At 32.6% G+C, this 13,433-nt stretch overlaps 1 protein-coding gene across 4 annotated transcripts; it reads right to left on the bottom strand.

The window, feature by feature from the left end:
- Positions 1-2,490: 2,490 nt before the first annotated feature.
- On the bottom strand, positions 2,491-11,843 carry LOC101265073 (shaggy-related protein kinase kappa). Of its 4 annotated transcripts, XM_010316161.4 has the most exons (14): positions 11,487-11,828; positions 10,648-10,739; positions 9,741-9,983; positions 8,875-8,967; positions 8,739-8,798; positions 8,320-8,592; positions 8,059-8,133; positions 7,118-7,174; positions 6,892-7,032; positions 6,754-6,804; positions 5,894-5,989; positions 4,443-4,526; positions 4,251-4,353; positions 2,491-2,868 (listed from the first exon to the last, which is right to left on the bottom strand). In XM_010316161.4, the coding sequence occupies exons 3-14, from the start codon at positions 9,885-9,887 to the stop codon at positions 2,780-2,782; spliced, it is 1,269 nt and encodes a 422-aa protein (XP_010314463.1). In that variant the 5' UTR covers positions 9,888-9,983; positions 10,648-10,739; positions 11,487-11,828; the 3' UTR covers positions 2,491-2,779. The 4 variants fall into 4 exon arrangements, with proteins under 4 accessions (XP_010314463.1, XP_004230443.1, XP_010314460.1 ...); XM_004230395.5 differs by lacking the exon at positions 10,648-10,739 and having other exon boundaries at positions 11,487-11,843; XM_010316158.4 differs by lacking the exon at positions 10,648-10,739 and having other exon boundaries at positions 9,741-10,034.
- Between the last annotated feature and the right edge of the window lie 1,590 nt (positions 11,844-13,433).

The raw sequence follows: 13,433 nt of genomic DNA, 5'->3' as shown, positions 1-13,433 counted from the left end.
TAATTATAAGTGTATAGCAAGAAGATATATGTTTTTCTCCCTTTATACAAAAATAGAAACACAATATATACACTTCTGTTGTATAAAGCTAGAGAAAATTGTATTTCACCGCAATTGTATAATTCGCAATTGTATAATTCGCTGGCCTTTTTCTCTGCAATATTTGAAGTAAAATGTTTGTAAATTGTATAATTAAGTTATAACACGAAGATATACATTTTTGCATGTGTATATACAATTTTCTCTCGCTTTATACAAAACAGAAACAGAATTATACACTTCTGTGTATAAAGCGAGAGGCGAGCGAGAATGGAGAGTGGCAAGCGAGATTTTTGGGGGAGAGACGCTGACAAATTTTAGCTAATGTTTGCTATGGAGAACAATTAAATCAAACCCTAGCTATTCCATTTAATTTAGGTTATTAGTTTGCTATTACATACAATTTTCCCTTCTTTATATACTCAAAATTTTATTAATGTCATATAAATTAGAATAGAAAAATAATATTTATTATTTAGATTTCATATAAATAGTATTATAAATTATTATAATTATTGAATTCAAAAATTGAAAAATTATATAAAAATAATACTCTCTAAATTCTATTGTACCACATAATTAGGATAAAAGAATTTCATTTGTGTCACATTAATTTGACCATTAATTCTGTACTTTCTTCCTTTTAATTCTTTCTTACTTTTCTTTTTTATCCGGCTATATATTTGAAACTTACAATAATAATACTTTAAATCACAATAATTAATAAGTTAAAATATTTAAAAGTCAAAAAAAAAAATATTCTCAAAAAATATATGAGTGACTCATAAAATGGGTTAGAGGAAATGACATATATTATTTGACAATGACGTAAAAAGTATTATAAATTATAACAATTAAAAACTTAAAATTTTAAAAGACTAACAAAAATTGGTTGACTCTCAATATTATATCAATACCACATAAATTGGGACATGAGAAATAACAAAAAATTATTTAAAAATTAATAAAAGGCACTACAAATTACAAAAATTAACACTTTAAAATATTTAAAAGACATAAAAACAATATATTTTTTTTATCTATGTCGCATAAATTGGGAAAACGAAATAGTATATATTACTTCAAAATCGCTTAAAAAAATTATAAATCACAATAATTAATAACTTGAAATATTTTTAAAAAATTATATAAAATTTTGAACAACTTTTCACGTTTCATTTGTGTGACATAAATTAAAATAAAAATAATATAAATTGGACCCTTGCTCACAGGGATCCCGTACTACAGGCAACAAACACTTCGTCAACATGCTTGCTTGTAGCTGGCGGTAGTTTGTTAACTTAAAGTTTCTCTTTAAAAAAAAATTATCTTCTATCATTATATAATATATTAAAAATTATGTAAAAAAATATCATAAATCATAATAACTATAGCTTCAAAATATTTGAAAATATATAAAAATATTTTGTTATTCTCTCAAAATTTCGTCTATACCACATAAATTGAGATAAAGAGAGAAAAATATCATACAAAACACATAAAATATTATAACTCACAATAATTAATAATTTAAATATAAAAAAAATTATAAAAAAATTAATTGACTTAACTTTTGAAATTTCATTTGTATCACATAAATCAACACAAAGTAAGTAATATATATTATGTGAAAATTACGTAAAAATATTATAAACCACAATAATTAGCGAAAAGTGTAATATATATTGGGTCCATGCTGACACGGGATCCGTATCTAGTATATTTATACATGTGAAAAGATTATTTGCCTTGAGATGCTTTGAAGACGACACAAAATAGAAACAAAAAGTGCAAATGCCCCCTATAAATCTATGTTTTGATTATTATTTTTTAACAAAAAATTAAGAATAGGGGAAGGGGATCGAATTATCGAACTCTCACAAAACAATGAAAAGAAATTGCTATCCCAGCGTCAAACGTCTTCTTGCTTTCTTATAGCATCAAGAATGCAAATAGTACAAAAGATAATAAGTACAAAAGTGAATCTGTGAGCTCTATTCTTATAGGGATCTAACAAAGTCCAAAGAGGTGCCAACCAATTAACGACTATAAGCAAGGAGTATGAAGAAACCACAATGTGGATAAGCCGATAAAGATATTGAAGCAACTGAACAGACAATTGACAATGCCAAGAGTACCTACAACTTCACATGTCACGACTCAAGAGCAAAAAGGTATATACATCCATGCTCATGGTATAAGACCTTTGAAGCCCGTTACTCTTGGCCACATAAGATTAGCTCTTCAAAATGTAATACCAATAGTCAATTGAAGATGCCATTATCAAAACCAACATTAATCCAATTTGCGGAGATCAGCTCTTTCGATTCCAGTAAATAACATGGGCGTATGTGATCATGTTTCACTGAACAACACATGCAAGGAAATACCAAAGACACATAGCTAGTATTATTCTTTTTTATCTGAAAATCAGCTATTAATGCCCATGAATTAAAGAAAAACTGAAATGATTATATATATAAACCCTCAGCTTTTCGTCATCCAAACCTAAATCTCACTGTGTTTTCGCAAGTATACAAAATGTGCTTTGACATATATGCACGGTATTCATACCAGCTATTGGAAAAAATTACAAGATGCTCTCTCACGTATGTGGAACGGCAAGTCTAACATCGTTGTGAACTTGATCTACAGCCACATTTAGCAAGCACTCACAGATGAGGTGCAAACACTTGTATCATATTGTACTTAGGGACAGTGGCAGAACACAAAATAGTCACTAGGGTCGCAAAGCCATGAATAAATTCTGCCTTCGAGCATGTTCTGGAACAAGGCGCTGGAGAGTTACAGTAGGAATTCCAGTGAGCTCTACAAAGGTGCATACCACAATAATGAGGATACATACATCAAAAGAGCTAGAGAAAAATTTAGGGTCAACAAATTGAGAAATTGAATATTCAGACATTTCTAAGATATTGCCACACAAGTGGCAAATGTTGAATGCTATATGGCTTAATCACTAGTAGCAAATATGAAATTCAAAAATAAACACCAATTGAGTTGAAGAAAATAACCAGGTATCATTTTGGAGATTGAAGGTATATTAGTAGGGACTAGAGACTTCCATTTTTCATCTGTTTCTTCACACTTTTTCGATAAAACTCTAAATCTACTTGATTGTGGTTCAATCAAACATAGACACTGAACAGTCACATGATCAGGCAAAGATTAAAATACAACACTAATATGACAAAAAAATAAAAATGTTTCATATCAGTCAAAAATTGAAAAAATATACCAATAGTTAATTAGTCTATTATTATGAAAATGCTATATGTGAAATATTAATATCAAAACATATCAATGGTGTCATATCACAATACTAATAACTAATACCATCACATGCTATGAGGAGCTTGTTGTCTAGATATCGCAAGGTTGTGGGATTATCTACTTAGACATTCACTAGGTTCCATTAGGGTCATCTATCTAGTATCGACAAACAAATCATCTAGTGTTTCTTCTTCTCCTATTCTAATTTTTCCTTTGTTTTGAGATTTTCTTTGTCTAAACAACTTAAATCTTTTTATCTGAGACTATGATTATTAACTCAGAACTAAGAACCATGCTGGAGCAGAAACAGCTCAACCAACCAACATATGATCTGCCCATGTGGTATCGAGTTATGCTTCTGTTTTTTTTTCTTTTTTTGATAAACAAAGTTGTGGTTAAACTTCCTTCATAATTAGAGAACATCATCATAATTAACAACTACAGCTAAATAAATTAGTTGAAGGCATATATGTACAATTCAGCCCTATTCAGGTAGCCCCTCTTCTCTTTCATCTCTTTTCTTTCTCTTATGTGGTGGCAGTTGAGATCAGGTTTATTCAGTTCAAAGCCTCAGTCTGAAACCAGTCGTATCTAATGTAATAAATCACCCACATAATATGCTTATAATGAGGTGGTCGGTCTGGAGGGAGAGAAATGGAAGGTGTTTTGAAGACAAAATCAGATCAGTCCACGATGTGAAACGAAATTGTTTGAAGGCTTTTATTTTTTTGGTGTAAACAAAACTGTATAGAGGAAATACAGGAGTTAGTAGAATTTCTAGGAGCTTTGTAAAGCTAGAGTCTACTTGCTTTGTAACTTGTTTCTGATGGTGGCCAGCATTCGCAAATGCTGAATAATACAACATTACTAATCCTTTAATTTAAAAAAAAAGAAAAAACATTATTGGTGTACGTTACCTTGGGGCTTGAAATTGTAAAGTGGTGGAAGAGGACGACCATTGGGAAGACGAGTATTAGGATCCCTCAATTCATCAAAGAATGGATGAATACAGGCCTCTAACTGCACGATCAAAGCAGAAATCAATAGGCAACTACAGCCAAACCTTAAGACGATGAGATTGAATTAATTTAGAATGAATGTAGACTTACAGCAGTGCATCTCAAATAAGGTGAATACTGGAAAAATCGACAAATCAGGTCAACTGCTTCTGGAGGCAATCGCTTCTGAAAAACCTGCAAGATGCATCATGAGATATAGTTAGACTTGTATAAAGGAAATAACTTACGGAAGGGAAACGACGACTGAGAAATATGAACTCTCTGTATATGACGGAAAACAATCAGGAAAAAAGCACAATTTATCAGAATATATGGCATAAAAGAAAATAAATGAGAATGATCCCATTCACTGGACTAGTTGATAGCAAAAGTTTCTAGGTGCATCACACGAAATGCTTCTTAACTCAAGTACTACAGCTGGCAATGACATGGTGTTTATACTTTTTTTAACCAATATGACACGGTGTACATTCTGAGGCACAAAGGCTCTTCCAGGCTTGAAAGCATCTCAAACAGCCTCGAATAGAAGTATTTATATATGTAAGACATGATGAAATTAAGGCTCATTGTAAAACTCTTCTAAGAATATTTCCAATTTGGTATTCTTCTCTGTTTGTCCAGACTTAAATTTCTACTCACATTTTGTTCTGTATAATTTGGATCTTACAATGTCTTACCATCAGACACATGTGAACCACTGGGAAGAATGTTAATGTCTTAGATGGTATACTATGATTTTCAAGCATCATATTAGGGAGGAGCACCAATATACCACCACCCTATCATATATTCTGGATCCAAGCGCAAGATGTTTATCTTTTGCCAACAGGCTCCGATTTTTGACAGAGACTGCTCTCATTCTTAATTCCTGATTTCCAGGGTCCCATCTTTCCACACCATGGAAGGGGGTGAGTAAAAAAGTCACCCACCAGTCCTACTTTTTTTCTCCAAAGAGCCAGTTCTCCACTAGCTTTTAGAAATTTCTAAATGTCATTTACTATCGTAGTCAGCAAGAGAGAGGGGCACGCTTGAAGAATTTTATACCACCGACTCTTGCCTATAGATCATCAGCCCAGATTCAATAAAGCAATAAAATGAGGCAAATACAACCTAAAGGGAAATTAAGTTATCAGATTTATTTAGACATACACTTCCACCCATACTTATGTTTTTAATATATCTTGCTCCTTTTTTTGGGCGCAAGTACTTTATCCACCTTTGAACTTTTAAGTTGTAAAGCAGAAAGAAGCAACTTCCAAACCTGTCCTTTACCAACTTAAAGTAATTAACATCTGTACTTCTAATGTCATCCTTCATAACTGATGTCAGGAAAAAATGAATCAAATCAAGTAGCCAGTATTTTCTAGTTACCTAAATCTGACTTTCAGTACAGGGAAGAATAAAATAAAAGCTACGATCATAACCCATTTTCATCAAAAAGTCGAAGTGATGGAATGACGAAGAGCACATAAGCATGATTTAATGAGCACCAATAATCAACATTTATATATTGAATTTCAGCTTTACGTTACACAGCATACCTTATGCCATGGGTGTGGCTTTATCTGTGGAAATTTAAACTCAGTGTAGTTTGGATTCATACATTTTATCTCCTCTCTAGTAGGTGTCCCCAAAACCTGCATAAAATTTGAAGTAGAATAGGAAAGTTGACTTATTATTGAGGAAGATGGTCCATAGCAAATACTGACAAAAGTAGGCTGACAGATAACAATCCATCTTTTTCTGTCAACATGTATAGATACATTACAACCAAAAGTCCTCAAAAACTTAGTCTCAAGGTATATACAAAGAGGACTCAACCCCCCACCACCCCACTCCAATTCTCTTCCGGGTGGAGCATAAAAACACTTTAAAGTGTATGACAGCACCAGAGACATGAATTAATGTGTTCATCAACAAGAACCCCTAAAACTGGTTGGGCCTTTCAAAAGTAAAAAAAGTGGATGAGAGAAACTTCATTGACTCAAGGAGAGATATCTAGTATCGAACAAAATATATTTTAATTGGTACAAATAGAACAAAAGATATCCAATATAGGTCAAAACGAACGAGTGCAAGTTGCACAAACTTCAACAAATGCAGGATCTAATATTTTTGCTTTCTCTGATTTGTTGCCCATTGAACTAAGAAAGTTGAATATTTTTCATATAACATTAGGTATTAACATCACATAGATAATTTGTCTATGATCATACTGTTTGAACTTTTAAGCCATAATGTTTAAGTCTAATTTTTTTTTACAATTGGATGTTCCCGAAAGGAGACATTTTCTCTTGTTTACTGAGGCAACAAAGGTCCAACTGAATTGTAAAGGTAAGAAAATCAGCAAAGTATCTTTTGAGAAGATAATATCAATAATAGAAAATTTTCTAAAATTCACCTTTATAATCTCTACTAATTGATCAACCCCACTCTCTCCAGGAAACAATGGCTGTTAAACAGAATTGTTAGAAGTATTAGAATAAAGAATACAACATATGATTAAGAATAGCACAAAAATAGTAAGACAGGAACTTACCTGTCCAAGAAGTAACTCAGCCATCACACAACCTGTAGACCAAATATCAATAGCTGTTGTGTATTCGGTGGCACCAAATATGAGTTCAGGGGCACGATAATATCTCGAACAGATATATGACACATTGGGTTCACCTTTCACCTAAACAGTGGTTAAAGAATTCGGTTGGAAAACTGTAGCAAGTGCAATTCTTAAATTCAAAGTGGTCTTTGCAGAGAAAAATTACCAAAACTTTTGCACTTCCAAAATCACAAAGCTTCAGCTGATGTGTGTGTGGATTTACCTAAGTATTAAACAGTAATTCAGTTTAGTGAGAAAAAATCACGGTGATAATCAGAAGACACCATCAATATAGCAGTGCCATAACACTTCCCAAAAATAAGCTGATATCATCATGGATTCTGCCATAAGATTATAGTATTGCATCTCTCTTTCTAAAAGGTGTAAATGATATCCTCTTAGACAGTTCAACTTAAAAAGATTTGTCTTCTTATCTGCTAGATACTAAGTTACTTGGACTCTAGAGTCTACTCAGTGGCTTGTCTAACAAATAATAGCATGTTAAAGAACTTTTCAATGCCCTTTACCACTTCACTCGTAATGACCTTAAGAGTTTATCCAAAATTGGAGTATTTTACCGGGAATAACATATCATTATACACACATCATAAGACCCTAAATATACAATTTGTAAGCATTTATACAAAACGGTCAGATGTTCCTCTTTTCAATTCATTTCCTACTTTTTGCTGTAGAGTTTAACTCTTCATTAAATAGGACAATCTGTGATTCTTTATTGCTTTCTGTGTGAGAGTTTTTAATGAAGAATCGCGTTTTCTATGAGATAAAGTATGGAATTTTTTTCACTCAGTTAACCTTAAAATATACAATACAGAAACATATCAAAGTCTATTATGCAAACAAAAAGGTACAGTTGATCCAGCTAGATTATTAAGCTACAAATTAGCACGTGCACAAAAAGTGTTCAGCTTATCATACTCATCCAGAAAAGAAAAGAAAAACACACCAACTCATCTAATACGATTAGAGGACCTTTTATCCAGAAAGAATAACCAAAGAATGAGGTCCAGAACAAGAAAAAGTAAAAATTAACAAAGTATATAGTCAAAAGAGCAGAAATTCACTATCATAAAAGAAACACCTAACCAGCAAATTCTGAGGCTTAATATCACGGTGACAGATGCCAATACAGTTATGAATATAAGCCAGTGCTCTGCATATCTGAGACAAACAACGGAAAAACCTGTTGTAAGTGAGACATTACATGGCCTCAAATCAATAACTGGTCCAGCATTAAAAGTTTGAAACTTCTGCAAGTAAATAATGGTATTTTCTAATAGAATAATTCAAGATATTTTAAGCTAGAGTATAATTAAAAGTTTAAAACCACCAGAAAATGCCACATGCCTGATAGGTATAGAGTTTGACATATATCAATGGCATCCTCTGGTTCATTCTGCTGTATTGTCTCGCAATACGATTGACAGATTCTGGAACAAATTCAAGGACAAGGTTGAGGTATACTTCCTCCTTGTCTGTAGTTGAGAAGAAAGAGTGTTTAAGAGCAACAATATTAGGATGATCCAACATTTGCATAATCTGCAGTTCTCTGTTCTTGTAACGTTTATCTTGAAGAACCTTCTTAATTGCCACAATCTCTCCAGTCTCTCTACATTTCGCCTGTGACAATAGAAAATTTATATCACAATAATATAGAACACTGTAAAGAAAAACAGAAGTAGATAATCCAATAATAATTGACACACACGCTCATATATCTACATACTTAAAGATACAAAGATAGCAGAAATTATAGCAGTTCTTACTTGGAAAACCACACCAAAAGAACCAGTTCCAACCACATGTTCTGCTATGTAACTTACATTCTGTGAATCCAAATAAAAATAGTCATTTTTCATCCCAAACACATGATAAGTAATACTTCTCATAACTAATTAGAACCTGCTTAGGTTGACCATTTCGACCACCAATACTGGTTCTAATAACATGCCCTGTTTCTGCACCCACACCATCAATTATATCTGGTTCACTGTCCTGCATGATATTACACCAAAAGATAGGAAGAATGATGTTTTCAGATAAATGATCATCGAAGCTGTAAGGCTCCAATAAGCTGAGCGGGAGAAGTATTCTTGAGAGACACAAATTTAACATATATGTATACCAGAGCACTATAAGCAAAAACAAAAAAGAAGCAAATTTACTTGTTGAATCTAACAATGAAGGGAAGAAAGCAAGAAAAATTCAGTTATAGAATGAATAAGTCATACAGTGATAACAATAGAGAACTCCTTAGGAATATTAACTTAAGGCCATAATTATCATTAAGATGTGTGTACTTACAGTTACCATGTTAATAACTAATCATGCTTCTATGGCATCGAACAGGAAAAATCTTTGTAATATATCTTCGTTGATAGGTTCATAGGGTGGGAGAGATATGGATTTGCAAGGATTCAACACTAAGTCAAGGTTTTCAACTTTCATATGACTCGTTATCAAGTTCATTTGAATGAATACAACATAGAGGTTGATATGAACTGATTTAAGTAAGAAATTCAAATCCTGTCTATGTCCAAGAAGGGGCGGGGTATTTAAGCCAGCGGATTTGAATTACATAGGACCAATATGTCTATCGAAGGACCCTAGAGTGGATACTGAAGCATTAGCAACGAACTCCAGGAAACACGTAACATGGTATGTTCAGCTTATCAGAAAAACTAGTAATTGCTGTAACTAAGACCACAAGTGATAAGGTTAACTATGCAACATTGACTAATTGGTATAGTGAAAATTTAGAAGCTCACCCCATCATCATCATGGTCCGCCCTGTCTCTCAACCTCATCTCAAACATCTCTCTTCCCAACCAGTCAACTGAACTAGATGAACTCTTGAATCCATTCGCACTTCTAGAACTGCCTGCTCCTCCGTGGCCAAGGCCAGTGGACGCCATAAATGAACCTTGCAGAAGTCACAGACACTAATCTCTGCACCTCTCTGCATAATTCCTTCTGGTGCAGCCCTCCATTCCGTGGATGTTCCTGTCTATCTAGTTTGATGACAAGGTCCTTAACTCAGTATAGTTGAAGAGAAATTCTGACTATAATTAAGCAAAATCAGATAGTTGGTATGAGATAAACAAAAATGCTGCAAATAGGAAGCGAAACACAGTAATAAAAATATTGATTCATTGAGCATTAACCAAATTGAGAAGACCAGATAAAAGGGAAATGTACAAAACCAGCCAATAAATGCCACATTTACTGCATGGCATTTATATTCCAGATTTACTTGGGAGTGGGGGGGTCGGAATGAACCATCAATCAGGGTGCTGAATGAAAGAGTCAAAGAACCTCATTATGTTAGTCTTAAATATAGAGTGCTTATGGTTCTTATCGCTGTATGCCAGGTTCTATAAGTTCAAACATCAAGAAACGAACCAGTTTCTTCGGCCACACCTCAATGGCACTTGTAAACACATAAGTACAAGGAAGTTTATTCTACTAGGCGCGACAGAGTACTCAACCAAGCATTTAGCTCGATAGATTACTCCTACACCAGATAGTTCTCAGGCACAAGATTGTCAACATGCCCCAAGGAGAAGGTACACTCAAATTGAATATCTTGTGGCACCACATCTTTAGGCAAAGGGCAGGTTTAGCTATAGCCCAGTCAATTGTTGACAAAGAAAAACCGAAAAACCGAGTACACACCATGTCCAATGAACCATCTGACTAAGTTCTCATGAAGTCAACACATACGTTTCACAGCTAGGGACTTAGGCAAAGATTCAACAGGTTAGTACCTAAGAGAAAGGGCAAAATACGATCAAATATTCCTGATAAATAACAAATTTCTGTTTTGCATAGAAATTCGATTGAGAAGACAATGCAAATATGGAAGTCAAACATCAGCAGAAACACAAGTACTTCTCATTTTATTATAAAAGAACTATATATCAATCAATCACTACACCTCAAAGCCAAACTAAGTCATGTGGTTATCATTATTTTTTCCATTTAATTCAAGTCCAGGTATTCACTATATAACCAGATATACTTCGGCCGAAAGTAAAATAAACAGATCTATATCCAATATGAATAGTCCTTTATTAGATGAAATGAGAGTGAAGAAAGCATTTTAGCATAAGTGACCGCAATTGCCCAATTATTTTAGCAAAAACAGCTCTCTCGTAACATACTTAACCCTTCCTAATCAATGCGGAACCTCTCTGACCACTATTCATTAACTCACCATGACAAACTGAGCTGCTCAAAATATGAACCTTTCTTATTTGATATATTGCTTAAGAATATGAACATAGATTTCAAACTTCCATCTTCACGACTAATTTCTCTCCAATAGATTGCAGTTTACACTAGATCAACTCCTTCATACACACAGTGATGATAAAACGTGAAATTACACAAGATTTTCAACGCATAATCCGACGAATTACAAGTAACGGAAAGAAAATTAAGTATAAATCCGCGTCCGTTACGAAACGATCGTCTAAGAGCAAAAACCATATATTGTAATAACAAAAACTAACCTCGATGAATACAAAGCAGTATCGAAGCATTTCTTCTTCAACGATTCCAGCAAATAGAGATTTTCAATCAATTTACACCACAAAATGCATATTCAAATTGTAGAAATTGAATAGAAAAAGTCAGTTGAAGAGTCAGATCAAACGCAGACGAGTTAATTTTTGAATAATTTCTTCTGGTTTCGTCGTTTGGTTCTTTCTAAAATGCGAGAAGTGTGAAGAGAGAGAGAGAGAGTGTGTTTTAGAGAGTGACAGTCTTCTCTGACAAGTGTAATGAGTATAAGATGACCCTTTTTCTTCGAACGTTATCTCTCATAAGAGAGATATTATGCTGCTTTCACACCCACTAATGGTGGTTCCAATCACCCAATCAATTTATTCTTTTTCTTATTTCTCATTAAAAAATGATAAATATATCATCGAACTATCGTAAACTATATACAGTCATACTTTAGAGATATTGTGCTCCTACCGTCTAAAAACTAGAATATATATACCCTTCAGTCTAATATAAGACTAAACAGGACACGTGACGCTATCTTATCCATCCATTCAATGTTGTCGGTGAATAAAATTATGACACGTGTATGTCCGCTAACATAAAGAATATATATGCTCTAGATTTTTAACGATAGAGACACTAATGTCCCTAAAATATGACGAGAGGCAATTGCATACTATTTACAATAGTTTGGAATATATTTGTCTTTTATCCCTTATTATACCCAAAGGTTTAATTGAAACTTTAAAAGAACAAAAAATACTAAAATTGGGTTGAAAATAGTTGTATTTGCACATATATTTTGCTTGGAAAATGAAAAAAAAATTATAAGCGAAAGTGATATTTCTCTAAAATTAATCTAGGTTCGTTTTCGAAACTTGATAAGTCATAATACACGAGATTTAAATTCAAACACCTATTGAGCAAAAGCAAAGACCTTAGTAATAGTTTATTTGGTATTTGAGATGTTTGAAATGTGATAATTGACAAGGAATTACTTGAATGGCAAACACCTCTTTATGTTTTCATCGAAGTTTCTTAGTTTGAGTCATAAAGAAACAAATGGATAAGATGGAGAGGTGTTTTGAAAAAAGTTAAGAGATGTAAATTTTTAAATCTCTACACGATAAATTCAATTTTGAAAGTAAATTTCTACGTATTTAAAATAAATTAAAGGAGAATAAATAGTAATTTTTATTTTACAGTTGTGAGATTAAACTTAATGAAGAATCCATAATTCAAATCATTAGATGTAATCTCATTCTTTTGTAGGATTGAGCATTATCATACCTTGAACAGATAGGTCCAATAATGCTTCAAAAGTCATTTTCTTTCCCTTTCACCTCCCCCTCCAATTAAAAAAATCCAAATATTTGTCAATTCTTATTAAAGTAAGTTTTCATTAAAATTACTCCATTGATTTTATTTAATAACCAGAGTTCTTATGAAACTTTTGTTATTATCATAGTCAAAAGTATTTACTAGAAGAAAAAAATAAAATAAATGATAATTCAGTGTATCAAGCATTTCATATTCACGTAGTGTTCAAAAAATTTATAACTTTAAAAGTTATGATATAAATAATTTATCCTAATACAAATATAAGCGTTTAATTTCACGACTCAAATTTATGATTAAACATTCAAAAGAGAATTGTAATTTTAAAAAGTTCTGATATAAATCACATGTGAATACAAACATGAATATTTAATTCCACAACTTAAATATATAACTGATGAAGCCCCATGTCACAGTCATACATCCAAGGTTGGAATTGAGAATTAATGTAAAATGGATATCCATAAATGCTAATAGAAGCAACCAAGGAAAACCAAACAATCATATAACTCCAAAGGGGTGATCCAAGTTTTCTTTTTATATAAAAAGTTGTTTTAACTTTGAATAAATGAAATGATTCCATGTATTATTTTATTAAAACATGATTCATA

The sequence above is a fragment of the Solanum lycopersicum genome, chromosome 1 (assembly GCF_036512215.1).
Source record: "Solanum lycopersicum chromosome 1, SLM_r2.1".
NCBI lineage: Eukaryota > Viridiplantae > Streptophyta > Magnoliopsida > Solanales > Solanaceae > Solanum > Solanum lycopersicum.
This window is presented reverse-complemented; position numbering and strand designations above follow the sequence as displayed.

Excerpts from the sequence above, each read along its gene's own strand:
- LOC101265073 (XM_004230395.5), bottom strand. The coding sequence starts at position 9,887 with ATGGCGTCCACTGGCCTTGGCCACGGAGGAGCAGGCAGTTCTAGAAGT. Across the intron at positions 8,134-8,319 it reads TCAAACTCTATACCTATCAG|ATATGCAGAGCACTGGCTTA; the intron begins GCATGTGGCATT and ends TGTTTGTCTCAG. Across the intron at positions 7,033-7,117 it reads TTGGAAGTGCAAAAGTTTTG|GTGAAAGGTGAACCCAATGT; the intron begins GTAATTTTTCTC and ends ACCACTGTTTAG.